At 48.8% G+C, this 16,294-nt stretch overlaps 6 protein-coding genes across 6 annotated transcripts; 3 read left to right on the forward strand and 3 right to left on the reverse strand.

Annotated features, from left to right (window-relative positions):
* Positions 1-611: 611 nt before the first annotated feature.
* DEU56DRAFT_932189 (elongation factor 2) lies at positions 612-2,947 on the forward strand (the record flags this gene model as incomplete). Its single annotated transcript, XM_041358727.1, has 4 exons — positions 612-708; positions 761-1,050; positions 1,111-1,225; positions 2,838-2,947. The coding sequence occupies exons 1-4, from the start codon at positions 657-659 to the stop codon at positions 2,945-2,947; spliced, it is 567 nt and encodes a 188-aa protein (XP_041211399.1). The 5' UTR covers positions 612-656.
* Positions 2,948-3,102: 155 nt separating this feature from the next.
* Positions 3,103-5,300, forward strand: DEU56DRAFT_932196 (uncharacterized protein; the record flags this gene model as incomplete). The annotated part of the gene is made up of 9 exons (XM_041358728.1): positions 3,103-3,285; positions 3,344-3,388; positions 3,463-4,422; positions 4,479-4,513; positions 4,564-4,811; positions 4,867-4,978; positions 5,037-5,133; positions 5,185-5,211; positions 5,274-5,300. 9 exons carry the CDS (start codon positions 3,103-3,105, stop codon positions 5,298-5,300), a joined length of 1,734 nt encoding a protein of 577 aa, XP_041211400.1.
* Positions 5,301-9,688: 4,388 nt separating this feature from the next.
* DEU56DRAFT_731739 (uncharacterized protein) lies at positions 9,689-10,006 on the reverse strand (the record flags this gene model as incomplete). Its single annotated transcript, XM_041348230.1, has 1 exon — positions 9,689-10,006. A coding segment is annotated over one exon (318 nt), but the record flags the coding sequence as incomplete, so codon positions are not given.
* Positions 10,007-10,398: 392 nt separating this feature from the next.
* DEU56DRAFT_731500 (laccase) lies at positions 10,399-12,655 on the reverse strand (the record flags this gene model as incomplete). The annotated part of the gene is made up of 12 exons (XM_041348218.1): positions 10,399-10,514; positions 10,567-10,631; positions 10,685-10,708; positions 10,766-10,914; positions 10,966-10,986; positions 11,040-11,781; positions 11,834-11,861; positions 11,914-11,987; positions 12,044-12,204; positions 12,257-12,325; positions 12,378-12,429; positions 12,486-12,655. 12 exons carry the CDS (start codon positions 12,653-12,655, stop codon positions 10,399-10,401), a joined length of 1,671 nt encoding a protein of 556 aa, XP_041211402.1.
* Positions 12,656-13,259: 604 nt separating this feature from the next.
* DEU56DRAFT_170881 (Cupredoxin) lies at positions 13,260-14,398 on the reverse strand. Its single transcript, XM_041344888.1, has 6 exons — positions 14,261-14,398; positions 14,054-14,201; positions 13,975-13,998; positions 13,860-13,924; positions 13,423-13,808; positions 13,260-13,355 (listed from the first exon to the last, which is right to left on the reverse strand). Exons 2-5 carry the CDS (start codon positions 14,173-14,175, stop codon positions 13,573-13,575), a joined length of 447 nt encoding a protein of 148 aa, XP_041211403.1. The 5' UTR covers positions 14,176-14,201; positions 14,261-14,398; the 3' UTR covers positions 13,260-13,355; positions 13,423-13,572.
* A 159-nt stretch (positions 14,399-14,557) lies between these two features.
* On the forward strand, positions 14,558-16,171 carry DEU56DRAFT_870102 (WD40-repeat-containing domain protein; the record flags this gene model as incomplete). Its single annotated transcript, XM_041355601.1, has 7 exons — positions 14,558-14,661; positions 14,724-14,784; positions 14,836-15,105; positions 15,156-15,506; positions 15,556-15,869; positions 15,923-15,958; positions 16,015-16,171. 7 exons carry the CDS (start codon positions 14,558-14,560, stop codon positions 16,169-16,171), a joined length of 1,293 nt encoding a protein of 430 aa, XP_041211404.1.
* Positions 16,172-16,294: the final 123 nt, after the last annotated feature.

Raw genomic sequence — 16,294 nt, forward strand, 5'->3', positions numbered from 1 at the left:
AGGACTCCACGGCCTGCAGTGCTGTGCGACTCGTTCTTCAGAATGCGAGGTGTCTGGGAAGAGACACGCTGGCAGTGCTCGTAGACACTGCTGAGGGTGGAATGATGCACAAGGCATCCAGGATAGATTTCGGTTGATTTGATCTATGTAGGATATAAGTAGCTGCATTAGGGTTAGGGTTAGAACAGCGTACCTTCAATATGTTCGCCTAGTGGCATGCTAGACGATCCAAGAAGTAGGTGCGTATTTCTTGACGAAGGTGGCACAATGCGCTGAGAGGTAGGAGTAGTGGTAGAAGAGGAAAGAGTAAGGTGCCATGATCTGACTGAATTACTGGGCGGCACAGGGTTCAGTGCAACTCTGAGCACCCTGGCCAAGGTTTGCTTCATGCAATGGTTACTGACCAGGGTTCAGAGCAGCTCTGGACACTCTGGCCATCCCCATGCACGCAGCACAAACCGAATTCATGAAGACACACACCTTACCTTCAGAGGATCTGTCAAAATTCAAAGACGCAAAAGTCCAACACGGTGCACGTGACGTTTATCGGAAGCTAACAACATCCTCCATTACACCCCATTTCACCGCAATTCTATTCAACAACACCACCTCGCAACTACAACTTGTTTGGTTTACAGTCTCTAACCCCTGCAACAATGCGCCGTAGCATAATCGCTGCGTTCCACCAGACTCTCAAGCAGGCGTATGGTATAGTGATCTCACTTTGCTGACCTCGTCTTTGTGTTGATGTCTTCTGCAGGCCACGCCCCTGCAGCAGAGGCTGGTACCGTTAACTCCCGTGACGATTACAAAGCCCGTGCTCGTATCCTCGCTGATGACTTCTCTTGGGATGTCACTGATGCAAGGAAGACCTGGTGTTTTGGTCCCGATACCACTGGCCCCAACTTGCTCGTCGATGTCACCAAGGGTGTGCAGTACCTCAACGAAATCAAGGACTCTTGCGTCGCTGCCTTCCAGTGGGCAACGAAGGAGGGTGTCTGCGCTGAGGAAAATATGCGCGGTATCCGTTTCAACATTCTTGATGTCACTGTAAGTATACTTCATAACATCCTCCATTTGCATTTCTATTTTCTTACACGATGATCACAGCTGCATGCTGATGCTATCCACCGTGGTGGTGGACAAATCATTCCTACATGCCGTCGTGTCTGCTACGCTGCATGCTTGCTTGCTACCCCTGGTCTCCAGGAGCCGGTGTACCAAGGTACTTTCCGCTCGCTTCTCATTTTTACTGGGTACTGATGCCATTCACAGTGCGCTAGCCTCAGAGTCTCTGCTTCGTTTTAACACGAATCTGCGCCTTCGACTGCAGCTCGCGGATGGAGAAACCCTAATGGCCTCCTTCTTAATGGTATCATGGCTGTCCTCCTTGTTCTATCCTATGTATCTGACCTGGGCGTAGGTCCAGCGAAGCCATCAAAGACACAACCCTCAGCGTGGCATGCTCACCCAGCATCTGAAAAGTTGACATTTCTCTTTGGGGGATCGTTGGGAGATGCGCTACTGGAAGGACAGGACTTAGAATGACAACGAACCTGCTGAAGCCGATTTTCACTCATCCGATCTGTCTCATACTTTCGTTGCGAAGCCTTTCCTACGTGAGTCATTCACATCTAGTTTTTTTTTATCGACGTTATCGAACACTATCATCAACCGCAACAGACTGGATGTGTATACTGCCCAGGTTCGCCAAGGAGGACAGAATCCCTTATTGTCATGCTGGTAGGGTACTTTGTCTTTGCGTCTTTCGCCTCTGCATTCGTGCTCAAGGTGAATAGCTTGTGTATCCAATGTGGCACTATTCTCACCTCGTCCCTTAGCTTCTGCGTCCCGAGTTTGCTCAGCTGTTGACCCGTCAGATGGAGGATGAGATATTCATACTCATCGGCCGCCTGATCACGACGCTTCAAGATCTTGCCATTGATGAACGCCACACGCCACGTCTGTATGCTCGATTTCTCGCTAGCCTTCTTACGAGGCACAGGAAAGGTGGAGGTGCTGTTGGTGGGCGTCTTCAACATGGGTCATAATCGCCATTCTTGACGAGATCACAAGCCTCTGCCCTTCCGGAGTTTTGGCACAAGCTACCAGAAGCCGAGTTCTGGAAGAGATATCGTCGCTTCTTACGAAAGACTTCATTTCCCTTCTGCGCGCACACATTTAGTAGTTCTATATTAATATGTTTCAAGAACTGTGTTGCAATATTAATGCTACCATGACAAGAAATACATCAGTGAGAGTACAGTAAGAGCGGCAGCAAGTAAGAGTGGCGGCACAAATTGCGCGGATGTAAGTAATGATGCAAGGAGAAAATTAAACTTTACGCCGCTTCGTGAACCTCTGCTGGAGCTCCTGCTCGTCAGCATCTCTTTTCTCCGCTTTGGCACTAAGATGAGATGCACCAATTGGACGCACGAGGTAGCGCCAAGGTGCAGTGGGATTGTCTGGATCTGGGTTGGGGTTTTCGAGGCGCCTGCTAAGGAGGTTACATGGAGAGGCGCTGCTGCAAGAGAAACAGGTAAGTAAACAGTAAAATCAGGGAACCGTAAATGTACAGAGGAATGGCCTGGGGACACTTGTCTTCTTCTTCCTCTTTCTTGACCGGGACCACCAATTCCTCTTCCGATTCATCTTCCGATGTCTCGACCACCGACTCTTCTTCAAGCTTGTCTTCCGATACCTGAGAATTATCTTCCTCGTCCTTACCATTTTTCAACTTGAGTATCTGGGCATCTTTAAAGCGTAAAACAATTCTCTGCATATGTGTGAGATAGGCATTGAAAATAACAGATGAATTTACCTTGCGTCCAGGAGAGTCAACATCGAGTGCGAAGCAGTATGTGTCCCAGGACGGAACAACGTTGTCAATATTGAGGAAAATAATGTCCTCGAGAATTCTGACAGTGTCGATTATGATAGGCATTAGGGTATTAAATTAGAGTGATATGAAAGCCTCCGTTTCGAGGACTTAACGAAATATCCCCAGACTTCGGAACTTTCCAGAATATCCCCAGATTTCGAGTGGGTCATGTGAGCGCGTTTTCGAGCGCGTTAAGGTCTTTATCTTATACCCCCACAACCATGTCTTACTCTTTTCCCCAGTATAATAACTTTACACCGTCTGACAATTATCATTCTACAGGTAGTTTAGATATGATGTCTCCATCCCCTGAATCGAGTGGGCTAGGGCTGTCACATTCTCCCCCCATGGATCTTTTTCAACAAAGACCCGATAATGCGCCACAACAAGGTCATGAGACTATGGTAAGTCGTGTCTTTTATACAAACTGGCTACTAGTAAGAACTAACACGCTATTATTAGGGAGCAAATGGACTTTTGAGCGCATATATGCGCCTTGAAGAGCAGGTTAAAGCCTCACCGAGTGATTTTTTATAAATAAATGTACTAACTTCAGCGCATATACGCGTCTTAATGTGCAGATTAAATTCCTACAGAACGATATTTTACAGCTGCGGATGGACAAGCAAATGCTGGCACGCGAGCGAGATTTACACCAGCGCGTCTTTCAGTTGTATCACTGGCTTTTTCGGGTGTCTAACTATTGTCTTCATAGGGCCGCTTATAATAAGCTCGCGGAATCTCTCTCGCTAACTCTAGACCCTGCCAGCCTCAGTACCCTCTCCCCTCAGTGTCTGCCCGTGATGCTAAAGGCGAAGGAAATCACAGTCCCGTCCTACCATCGTGCTGACTTTCCCAGCGAGTTCATATGGACGAAGGAAGACTGGAAGAAGCGCCAGGAGAAACCATCGACACAGCTTGAAAAGTTGCATCCGCTGCGCTACGTTGTCGACAAGAATAACAAGCCTATTCCCTTGGAGCGTGTCACAGCAATCCGTACCACATCCCGACGAGTGTTCGTCGACATCTGGAACATCAAGGAAGCGCCCAAAAGCTGGGGAGCTGCATCAGGGTCTGCCAGTAAGCTGTACTACCGAGAAATGGTGACATTCTTCCCTGAGCTTGGCTACTGTGACGGTAACTGGAAATGCGATGCCATTGCGACTGCCAGCTATACCTCTTGGCGCAAGAATGATATCAGCCGCTTGGTTCGTGAAGGGACTTACAAGCCAACGGCAGAAGATATCCTCGACTGCGATAATCTCGAGACGCTGGACTCTGACAATACTGACGGTGCCACTGGCAATGTGAAGACCAAAAAACGGACCCATGACTCTGACCCACTTAGCGTCGCATCAACTTCGAGCAAGAAGCAGAAGCCATCGGAAATATCAGTCCCTGAACACGAATTGCCATTGCCATTGCCATTGCCATTGCCATTGCCAACGCCACCACTACCAGACTCAGACGAGTCACAGCCCACTGACCTTGGCCATTCTGACAACGTGAATGAGACGTGTGCATCCAGGCCCCCCGCCAAAGTATACACCTTTCTTTGTACTGTTGTGTTGTGTCATCCTCAGATCATTGTTTGTAGTTTCGTGCACGGCCACTCAAATTCGCAAACCCGTTGTAAGTCCACTTGTTACATTCTGTTATTCAAAAATACTCACCGATATCAGTCACGCCGGTACCACTCTTGAACCGACTACTAGTGCAGATCAACTGCCCTTGATTCCACCCTCCCCCTCTGAAGATATCCCGACTCCGTCTACAGCCCCAGCAGAGAAACCAATATCCACACAACCGCCGACCAGTGAACACACACCTTCCATTGCACTGACCCCAGAACGCTCCCTAGATCACTCTGACATAGTACCTGACACCAATACATCAACGGCTGTTGTCACCGACCTGATACCAACTAGTAGTAAGTACAACCACATAACTGGACAACGAGCTCACCTTAAATATCCTTCCAACAGCAACCATGGTACCTCTACTAGTGGTAGATGCCTCCGCTACCAGCAAACCTCATCCTAGTGCGCCAGCAAAGAAGTCAAGGAAGATGCAGATCGGGAAAGCACAGAATGGACGGTATGTCTGCGTCAGCGGTGTTCCTTTCCATTGTACATATTCACAGACTCCACGACAGTAACCTATGCGCACGTGAATGGCTCGCTCGCAACAAGACTGGATCAGCAGCCGAATTCAAGACCTACTACGATGGACTGTCGGAAGCACAGAAAAAAGTGCGTCTTTTGTATTGTTTGTCCTCGGGTTGGACTAACATCTTTAATTAGTCGTACGACGAGCTCGCTGCCAAGAAGGTATGTACTAGCGACTACGACTAGAACATGTTGCACCTACTGACAAGTACTCTTTCTACTAGGTTGCAGCTGGCGAATGGCTCCGTTAGCGACACCACTCTCCTTCCGACTTCTTGCGACCTAGAACGAGCACGAGCTAGAATGAGCACGGGGTAGAATGGACGTGGCAGGAACGAGCGCGGGCTAGAACGGACGATGCATCGAGTTTTATTATATCCGGCGTCTACCTGTAATAATGTATATACTACACAATACCAGCAGATCTGGCACAATCTAGAGTGACGCAACGAGCATTGCAGCCAAGCAATACCAGCAGATCTGGCACAATATAGGGTGGCATGCAAATATTGCATCTAAACAATCTGCGACAATCACGCACAATCACACACATTTGCACATGTGCTATTAGTCTCATTTTTCTCTTGCGATTGTGTCGCTTAGTTCAGACGATTTCACGCAACCCGAGCCATTCTCAGAACAGTGGGTTTTCACTGGGCCTGAATATTGAATCACCAAATGCACTGGCGGGCTCTGTCTCGGCCAGACGTACAACCACGAGTGGCACATTACTGATGCCACAACAGGCTCAGTCATAGCGATTTTGCGTCTGCTAATAAAGGACCCTAGGGTCCTATTATTTTGACTGCTATATTCAGATCTCAAAGAGCAGACATATTGTCCAGAAACAGCGCTTTAAAGCTGAAACTCGGATGTTGAAGTGCGAGGTAGAAAGGACTTAAAGAGATTGATCACACACCGTGACCCACTTCACCTAGCATAGAGAGAGAAATATGTATGTCAGCGATTCGGGAAAGCGGCGTTCCCGAATCAAAGTCTTCGGAGTGTTTCGGCGAGGATAGGTGAGGTGCAGATCCATGAATGGATTGGGCCATAGCAGAACCCGCTCCGCTAACAAACGTATCTGTACCGCGACCACGCGTAGTAGTCATCAATCCTTAAACCTCAACGTTCAACGTTCAACTCGAAGTTTCAAAGGTCTCAAAATCCCATGAGGCATACACGAATGAAATAATAGAATCATACCCAATGTAAATCCCAGAGGCAATAATCGCGCACTGCACACCTCACACACTCCAGTCCACGCGCCTTGGGCGAGCAAAAGCCCATTTTCTTTGGCAACTTTTGAGGACGATGTCGCACTGTTTTGCCAGTGTGAGGGCGCAACGCTGAGTTCCAAGAAGCAGAAGAAGTAGTGTTGGAGTAGGGGTCCCAAGGGCAGGGACTGGCCATTCGGGGTCTCAACCGGCCATTTCCATAGCTTAATAGTCAGCGCTAGTCAGCACGTAGACGGTCGACCAGGTTCATGCATGTTCGTAGCCTAGGATCATCATCATACTAGCTGTTTCCCCTGCTCTTGGCTGAGGCCGCTGGCCCTGCTCCAGCGTAGGAAGCGAGAACCCTTGTATTTGCCCTACTTCAGAAAACCTTTCCCAAAGTACGCTACTCGAGTCCTCCGAGTCGTCGATGCTAATACTGATCGTCCGTCCCCTGTCTAGGTTAACGCGACATGTTAATAATGGTGCTTGATGTAGCAAAAAAGGCGTGTGTCACTGTGAGAGGGTGTGCCGCACTGGGGCTTACAACGAGAGAGCAACTGGCACCAACGCGAAAGATACGAGGAAATACAGAGAAGGTGGAAGCGGTCGCGTTCTTCAAAGATGGTCGACGGGTTGTGACTGGTTCATGGGACTGCACATTGCGAATTTTGGATGTGCTGAATGGAGTATTGGTAGGAGGGCCATTTGAAGGACACAAGGTGAACTCAGTTGCTGTATCCCCAGACGACAGGCGAATCGCAAGCGCTGGACATGACAATACTATCATCATATGGGACGTCGGGAGCAAGCAGAAGGTCTTGGGTCCGCTGGTCAAGCATACAGACCCAGTGTATTCGGTATGTTTCTCCCCCGACGGCAATAAACTTGCGAGCGGGTCGCGAGATACAACGGTTGTTATATGGGACGCAGAGACTGGCGCAGTCCTTGCAACACTTCCTCATCGTGATTGGGTGTTGAGTGTTGCATTCAGCCCGGATGGGCTACAACTCGCCTCTGCATCGGCGGACTGTACCATCAGAGTTTGGCGCACCGATGACGCCAGCCTTCTTCTCAACATCAATGCTCACCAAGATTTTGTTCGATGCGTTGTATGGTCGCCTGACGGCCAGCAACTGGTCTCTGCAGCAGACGATAAAACAATCAACTTCTGGAATTCGTTTACTGGAGACCAGATCGGTCAGCCTTGCACTGGTCATACTAACACCATCTACTCGCTGGCAATTTCTTCTGATGGCTCCTTTATTGCCACTGCCTCGGTCGACAACACTGTGCGGCTGTGGAGCACAAAGACGCACCAACAGATAGGACAGACACTCGAACACGCCGCTGACGTTTGTTGCGTTACAATTTCTCCGAATCAAGAGCTGCTCATCACTGGAGATGACGAAGGGAAGGTGTTGTTCTGGTCTATCGAGAACACGCTTTCCGCAGTGTTCGGGCTGGATTCTTCATATGCCTCCTTCTTTGTGCACCGCAGTAAGGCGAAGTTAGGACGAAAGCTCTATGCGGATGCCCTTCACGACGCGGAAAAGGTGTGGATAATATCCATCATTTGGTTAGCAATTGCGCTGATACCGCCGATGCGTAGGTCATCGAGTTCAACCCTTCGTCTTATGTTGGGTATGAACTGAAACATTCAGCCCTTCATGGGGCACAACGCCGTGATGAAGCAATCGAATCTTTCAAAGTTATGCTCTCCAAGTTGGATGATGCTCCTGACCCACAATTACGACGTAAGCACTGATAACTCATGCGTCGACGCGAAGATGATTAACTGATTGTTCAGAACTGCGTCAGAAATACGTCAGTCCGTCTGAGGTAGAACACGCCATTCGACAGGGCATTTACGTTCACCTGGGAAATGCCCCACTTCGTCTGCTCAACACATCCACTGGGCGTTTATGCAATCGGGAAGCGCAGATCCTTGATTTCAAAGAAAGCACAGAATACAAGGAGCTTTTTTATTCATTGATGATGCATACACCCCTCCAAACAGAGCACATCACAAAAGCAGTCGAGAGGTACTTTGGTTGGGTTATGTTATCGCACAGGTGGGAAAGGAAGGAGCCGCTGTTACATGACATCCGGGACAAGGTCGTGTACAAGTTGAAGGCAGTTGGTGGCATCGGGAAGCTGCAAATGTTCTGCAACATGGCTCGTGCCGCAGTGTATCGCTGGGCATGGGTCGATACATGTTGCATCGACCAGAATAATAATGTCGAGCTTCAAGAATCAGTCAACTCGATGTTTACCTGGTATCGCCACTCAGCACTCACCATTGTCTACCTATCGGATGTTCCGCCTGCGTCGAAGTCCGGTGCACTCGCAGACAGCACTTGGAACACGAGAGGATGGACTGTTCAGGAATTTCTCGCTCCTAAAATCATTCTCTTCTACCAAGCAAATTGGACCCTATATCTTGGCGACCGCTCCCCAAACCACAAGGAGTCTATTGCTATCATGCAGGAGTTGGAGAATTCAACAGGCATAGATGCACAGTCCCTTGTTGCCTTCCGTCCAGGGATGAGAGGCGCCCGAGAGAAAATCCGATGGGCATCCAGCCGTGTCACCACGTTGCAGGAAGACATCGTGTACTCATTATTTGGCATTTTCGGCGTCCACCTACCTGTCATCTATGGAGAGAAGAAACAAAATGCGCTCGGACGGCTCTTGCAGGAGATTATTGCTCATTCAGGCGACATTACTACCCTGGATTGGATCGGAAAACCATCTGATTTCAATAGCTGTCTCCCAGCTGACATTACCTCATACAAAGCTCCGCCATGCACGCTGCCATCTCTATCCGAAGACGATATGCTGGCGGCTGTCTCCACACTGCGAAAAATTACGGTTGTGGAATCAGCTTTGAAACTGTATACCCTCCTCGACAACCTCAGTGTTCCTCGTTTTGCGAACTCCAGACTGCAATTGCCTTGCATCGCATTTCCCGTCACAGAAGTCAGACGGAGGCGTGGTCAAGATCGGGAGTCGTGTTTCACTTATGATATCAGGGCAGACGGGCTTGAAGACCTGATGATTACCACGGGTGACAGATTGATTCAATTCTCGCCGGCACGGCCCACTCCGCAGACATTCTTACTCATCCGTCCATGGAATCGCCACGACCTGGGACTCCCTGACTTTTCGGACGACACGCAAAGCGTGTACGAGTCCATGCCCGAGTCCATGCCCGACTCTCCGTTAGACGATTCGCCCAGTGGGTGTTCTGGAGATGAAAGACCTGCTGAGACGGAGTCTCACTCACGAGAGCTAAGGTTGATTGTTCGTCTTGGACAGCCTTTTGGCGCACTTTTCCTGGCGCAGCAGCGTGGGTTGGAGTACAAGAGGATCGTATCGGATCACAATATCATTGCACAGGTCAAGGACATGACTTGCGTTCATGACATGATGGAGATTAGAACGCTAGAGATATTGTAGCTGCGAGCGGAGATCTCTGACGCGTTTTCATATATACCAATGAAACGCTTGCTCGTCACTGGGCCATGCATGGTATCATGGGTGATAATGCCATCGAGGGTGAGGATAGGCAGAATAGACCGCCACGTTCCTCGGACAAAGCATCTGGACTGGACACAACATGTTTCCCGTGCTGAGCATCCCATCTGTCGAGCTAGGGTGAGCTTGTTCTTTGCAGCTTCGTCTCCAAACATCAACATCTCCGGATCAGGAGCAATTTCTGCAAGTCTGTTCATAAATGCAGCACATTTTTCTTAGTTCCGCTCCAGTGCATGTCGAGATACTTTTTTTACGTGTGATTCCAAGCCGCCGGAGAGTTCAAAAGAGGGTGGACAATGAAATCTTTACATTTCGGCATGAGAGCAGGTCACTATGAAGTTCATCGAGGAAGACGGAGCTGTGCAAATGGCAGCGAGACTTGATATAGTTTATGTCCTCAAAATCGATACTGCGACGACGGCCTGCTTTGCGTGAATTTGTGTTGGTAACATCAACGAGTGTGTCATAGAGCTGCAGAGTTATGTACACAAGCGATTTTCGGATGCCAAGAGCCTCACAGATCTTTTTGTGGTACTACTGTGTATCATCTATTATGAGAGTCCTGGTAATGCTGTTCCTACGAAAGTGAACACTATCTTGGTGGATACAGCGCTGTGGAGATATTCTGTGCTTCTTGATACGAATTTTCCGCTCCAATCTGGGCTGGGGTTAACGAGTCATATATTGGGCAAAGGTCGTCCAATGCAGCTGTGTACACCATCAGTTTAATCAGAGCATAGGATAGACATCGAAAAATTACGGGGTATGGGGCCCAGATGCTTCTGAGTGTCTGAGGGGCTTTCAGCAAAAACTACAGCGAAACCACTGGTAACAGAGATCAGATTACGGCAAAGTTCTAGAACGCTCGAGATACTTACGCGTGGAGATGCCAGTCGATGTGGCTAGGTAAACGACAAGATCAGTCCTAGTGCTAGATACATCAATGTCACAGTGCTTACCAGTGCAGGAACCATGGACCGGAGTTGTCTGTGACCCATCTAATCACCATCTGCTGGCTTGCGAGCCCGGCGGATACTACGTCCCTACGCACGGGATTGACGTAGTTAAATGAACTGTTTCCTGCGCTCTGCACGACATCAAAGCTATGCTATCATTACAATAAGTAATTGAGTGGCAACTGGTAACGAGATATGCTTACGCCGTGAAGATGAATGGGATGCTATGGAGATGCCATAAGATGTATGTGACGTAGTGAATGTACGGGAAACTTACGGGACCACCAGGGTTAGTACTTGTCTGAGTCATCGTAAGTTCGACGACCTTGTTGGCCCCTAAAACATAAACACTTCCAAGTGGAAGGAGATCGGTTGCAAGTCGTGCGCCGCTGAGGATCTGGAGCAGTACGGGCACTGTGGGAGGCATGAATACTGCGTCGTTGATTGAGAATACCCCAGCCGTGTTGTTGACCACCATCTTCAGATTGATGTCCGCATTTCCGTACCCTGGAACCCCAGGTGCACCAGGATTGATGAATGCATGCAAGTTGGTCTCGAGGAGCGGCATGGTACTTTTGGTCTGTTTCGTGGTAGGAACTGCAGGATCTGCAACGGGTGCACCCTTGTATCGCAAGATAGCAAGGCTCTGGCCGTTCTTGAAGGTCGAGCCTGGAGGGTTTGGGAGTGCTCGTATCCAGTAGTTGCCGACTGGCTGATTCATGGTGAGTACAGCAGAGTATCGCTGTCCAGCAAGTATCGTGATCGAGTCCACGAGCAGGGGCTCCGTCAGTTCACCGTCTGCTTCTATTACCGTCAAGTTATGATTGTCGATGGAAAATGCAAAGTTGTTATGGCAAGACATTGCTATAAGGCGTAGGCGATATCGTTTCCCGTACTCGAGACTGACTACCGCAAGCTCACTCGCGGGTCCCCCTGCATATCGACCGAGACCGTTAATGAGTGTAGAGTTGCCAATGGTACCAATGATATGACCCAAAACAGGCGCCACTACATGGTACCTATGATCAATCAGTGAGAAGAATGCAATTCATAAACAGCTCCGAGACATACCAGTCAGCAAGGGTGATGACGGTGGTTTCTGTGAATTCCGTAAGTGAGCGAATTCATGGCTATGCTAGTAAACACTATACCGTCGTCAACGTCGTATAAATATGACAGAGGGTCTTCGGGGTCGTAGATAATCAAAGCCCCACGGAATCCATCGCTAAACGGGTTCGGATCATTGATTGCAAAGTTTAAAAGAATGACATATCAACAAACCACTGTTGCGTTCCATAGTGGCTATGATACCAATAGGTTCCAGCCTGATTCTGCGCCTCGAAGGAGTACAGAAAGGAGTGATTTTGTGCAATGGGACATTGGGTGACGAACGAGGCTCCATCGGCATAGTTAGTCCCATTCTGATCGATGCCGTGCCAGTGCTAAACAGTGTGAGGTGCCTGATGTATGAATACTGAACAGTTGTGTACCCACCACACTGGTGCTCTTCCACATTTCACCGTCAGTGAGTCTGTTCACGACATTTATCTCAAAGTGTTCCCCCTTCAACTATAGTCAGTGTCTGAGGGCTAGATCAGATTGGCAAAAAAGGGACCTTTTGGGCTGCGATGATTGGACCCGGAAACGTTCCTCCGGCGAGCGTTGTACTGTAACAATGATTAAGATGCAAATGCAAAAAAATGCACAGTAGAGACAAACTCACGAGCGCGTAAACCCGTCTGGGGATATGACTTCATTGGAAATTATTAGGTCGGTCTTAGGGCCTAGCGTGTTTGAACGAGAGTTGAGTGGATAGGAATTAGATCGTGAGACGATGGATGCTGCATGTGCTAGATGAAGCCATAGAACGAAAATGACATTGAGAAAGAGCATAATATCGAGTGTAGAGGGAATATATGCAAGAAACACTCGATAATAAAGTACTCACTTGAACATGGTGGCTCTTATAGATATCTGACATTTGCTTCTTATCCCAACTTCCGCCACAAGTGGCAAACTCGGCCGTAAAAAGGTTGTAGCCAACGTCCGTTGCCAAGCCCCGACTGGTTAATGGTAGCTTTTGGCGCGCAAGGGTGCAGCCCGCCACGTCAAGCTTCGCTATAGCACCCATAGGGGAATAATGCAAAGCCGGGACGGCAAGTTCGGAAAGGTAAACTAAGGAACGTCACGTCCACTTTCAAGTTGGTAAGTTCTGTCTTGGAAGCACTGGATTTACCAATGATCATTGTTCAACTAAGTGAAAAGATGAGCTAGATCAGCCGATTTTCGGAGGGAAATCATATGCATCAATTCAAACCAGCGGTAGAATCCTTGGAATCAGGCACAATTTTTCGACCTGGATACTCGAAGCCAGTGGTACGCACTGCGCACCCGACGGAGCCTGAATAGCATCCCCCTGACAAGTGTCCTCAGATCTGGTCATTAGGATGAAACGCACCGGAATTTTGAAATTTGTCTTGTTTGGTCAATCCCGGATGATTTGAGGCGTGGCATGATCGATCTTGTTCGTTGGTCAACCAGTACGCGGGGGGAGCAGAGTGGGCGAGCGCAATCATGATGCGTCGAGCGGGTTCTATGAATGTATCCAATTTCAATATGCGAGGCTGCAAAGTGGTGTATTCTGGTCATGGGCCACTGACATTTGCCGACAAATTAGGATCAAAGTATGTTTTACTGAATCGAGTCTCCACGCGCGCCGCAACTTGTGCATCAATTGTAGTCACTAGTAGCGAGCACCTGTGGGCGACAGCTGTTATACACCAGGAACTGCAATGATGTCCATGATGTGGCTATACTGGTGGTCTTCTTATTGAATACACGGCAATGTGACATTGGTTTGTTGTTGCATTCTGCACGTATAGGTTTCGGTTGGAGACATGTGCCCGTCGCATTGCCTGCACCATGACGGACTCGGAAGACACTTCCGTAGTATTAGTAAGCTGCTTCTTCATAGGACTTGCGACCCCGCCCCCCAACTGCGAGGGTGATAGAGAGTCGAAGATCGGACATAACTGATCCCAATCATCTGTAAAAGAAATTCAGCCATGGAAGGATATTTTCCACACGCATGACTTACGTGGCATGAGATTCAACTGTGCGCGGGTGTCCGAAGGACTTTCCGCCATTATCACGGCGAAACCTCTTGATTTGCGGATTAGCTATTTCATTCAGGAAGACATTCACAAACATACGCATCGAGGTGCCAGTCAATATGACTTTTGGTTCAGGGTTAGTACCCTTCTGGACAGCTCAACAAAAATGATGTCATACCAATGCAAGAACCAGGGGCCAGAGTTGTCGGTCGTCCATCTTATCACCATTTGTTCTCCATTGCCGCTGGCATTTACTACGTCGCGACGAACAGGGTTCGCGTAATTAAGGTTGCGTTGCATGCGCTCTGTACGACATCGAAGGCATGCTAATGACCATCAAATTGTGTACCAGCCATCCATTCTATCGAAGTTATGGCGAACTTACCCCATGAAAGTGTATTGGGTGCTGGTGCAATGGTATCTTCCACCAGGAAAGTAAACCACCGCTATAGGATGATCGACTCTGGACACTGTACAGTGTAAGTAGAGCAACCTGCATGAAAGTAGTATGATACTGTTGACAGCCAATGACGATTGTTTGTCGTTGTTTAATTCTAAAGGCTTTGCAACACCTTCCTGGAAAGTTGAAACCCTCACAAGAAAGAACAACCATATACAATTGCTACTTGCCTCAACGTGTAATTCGGAACTCTTCGCCCCACTCAGGCTTTCTGACCAAGCTATGATACAAACTGGTCTCATCCAGAGCGCGCACAATGATCTTTTGACAGACGTAGCTTATGATTTTTATGGGCTTCGTTTGGCTACTTGCAGTCTCGATCAGAGGTACGCTGTGCCTATATTGAATACATGCGTTTTCTACGAGATGACTTATAATGATTTCAAAGAATCAAAGTTTGGCAAGTTGACGAGAGTAATGGGAATTGGAACGTCGAAGACGACTGGAAGGCGAGCAGATTGGACGACGCGTATTTGCGCTTATCAACCAGTTCATGCTAGGCTCACGACGCTACCGTCTCCAAAATAAGCTGGGCTCACCCAGAATTCGGGACCATACTCGCGTCCGCCTCTTTCGACCGCACGGTTAAGATTTGGGAACAAACTAGCTTTGCATCGACGGCTGATTCCCAAACGAATGGAGCTGGTGCAGGGTCTCCCCAGGCTGCTTCCGGTGGTTCGTCAAGATGGGTGGAAAGAGCTGTATTGGTCGACGCAAGGGGCACTGTCCGCGCAGTCGAATTTGCCCCTCATCATTTTGGGTTGAAGCTGGTACGTCTTGTCGTTCGTCCTGGTTGAAGATTTATGAGAGCTCCTGCAAGGCAACTGTCTCTTCCGACAACAATGTTCGTATCTACGAGTGCTTGGAACAATCATCGCTAGCCACATGGCAGCTTTCGGAAGAAGTCGATGTCTCGACGCTCCCATCTATATCACTATCGTCGTCGTACTCCGTGGCGTTTGCAACACCAACACAAACGAGTGCAACTCTTGAAGGTGCATCCGCAACCCTGGTCGCTCAAGCCCTTCAGCAATCACAAAACCCCACCAATCAGGGACGACCTGGAATGGGCAACCGAGAAGCTGATGGAGGGTGGTGTATATCATGGTGTAAGGATAGATATTGGGGGGAGATCCTCGCTGCTGGTTGTGGGATAACTGGCGCCATCAAAGTATTGCCACAATATGTGTTTTTGTGGCGTTGCTCACTCTGAATCACAGATTATACAACTATCACCGTCTCGTCGACCTACGACTCTCCTCACTTTAGACCCATCTCCTTCGCCGGCGGGTTTGCCTGCTGAGGGAGGAACCTCACTTGCAAGCGACGGAGATACTCCAACAGCATTTGCGATCACGTCGGTGGCATGGGCCCCCTCATGTGGCCGATCGTATCACCTTATAGCTACTGGAGGTCGTGATGGACATGTTAGGATATGGCGAGTTAAGCCTGCGGAGGAAGAACCTGACGTCGAAGGGGAAGGCAGCGATCCTAAATGGTCTGCATCTGTAGTAGCAGATTTCGATCACCACAAGTATGTGCCATACGCACTCCCTTATGGCTTTGTTCCTGATTGGATGCGTGCAGGTCGGCAGTTGGCCGTGTTGAGTGGAACATCACTGGGTTTGTTTTTGTCTCTAGATATCATAGGCTGCCATAGCTAATACGCGTTCTCCCAGGACTGTCCTCTCTTCCGCTGGGAATGATGGTCGTGTACGACTGTGGAAAGCGACTATTGGTAATGTCTGGAGACCTGCGGGGAGCATTGGGGTTGAGCAATCGGAAGATGCCCAAGATGCTGATGTCAGTATGGATGAAAATGCAGCTGCTGAATAGGTCGTTTGTATATAGTGCTCGAGTCTCTTCTGCTAATCTTCTATATCACGATGTCCTTTCATGATATTCTTTCCCGTGAACCAACCAGGTGACGTCTACACGGCTTGCCGTGCGGACCGAGTT

Source organism: Suillus clintonianus, assembly GCF_016758775.1.
Source record: "Suillus clintonianus strain FC179 chromosome Unknown DEU56scaffold_16, whole genome shotgun sequence".
Classification (NCBI taxonomy): Eukaryota; Fungi; Basidiomycota; class Agaricomycetes; order Boletales; family Suillaceae; genus Suillus; species Suillus clintonianus.

Bases quoted from the DNA above. Each gene is read 5' to 3' on its own strand.
- DEU56DRAFT_170881 (XM_041344888.1), bottom strand. From the start codon at position 14,175: ATGCAACGCAACCTTAATTACGCGAACCCTGTTCGTCGCGACGTAGTA. The intron at 13,999-14,053 runs GTATGACATCAT...CTGAACCAAAAG, and splicing joins GGCCCCTGGTTCTTGCATTG to TCATATTGACTGGCACCTCG. The intron at 13,809-13,859 runs GTAAGTCATGCG...TTTCTTTTACAG, and splicing joins ACAGTTGAATCTCATGCCAC to ATGATTGGGATCAGTTATGT.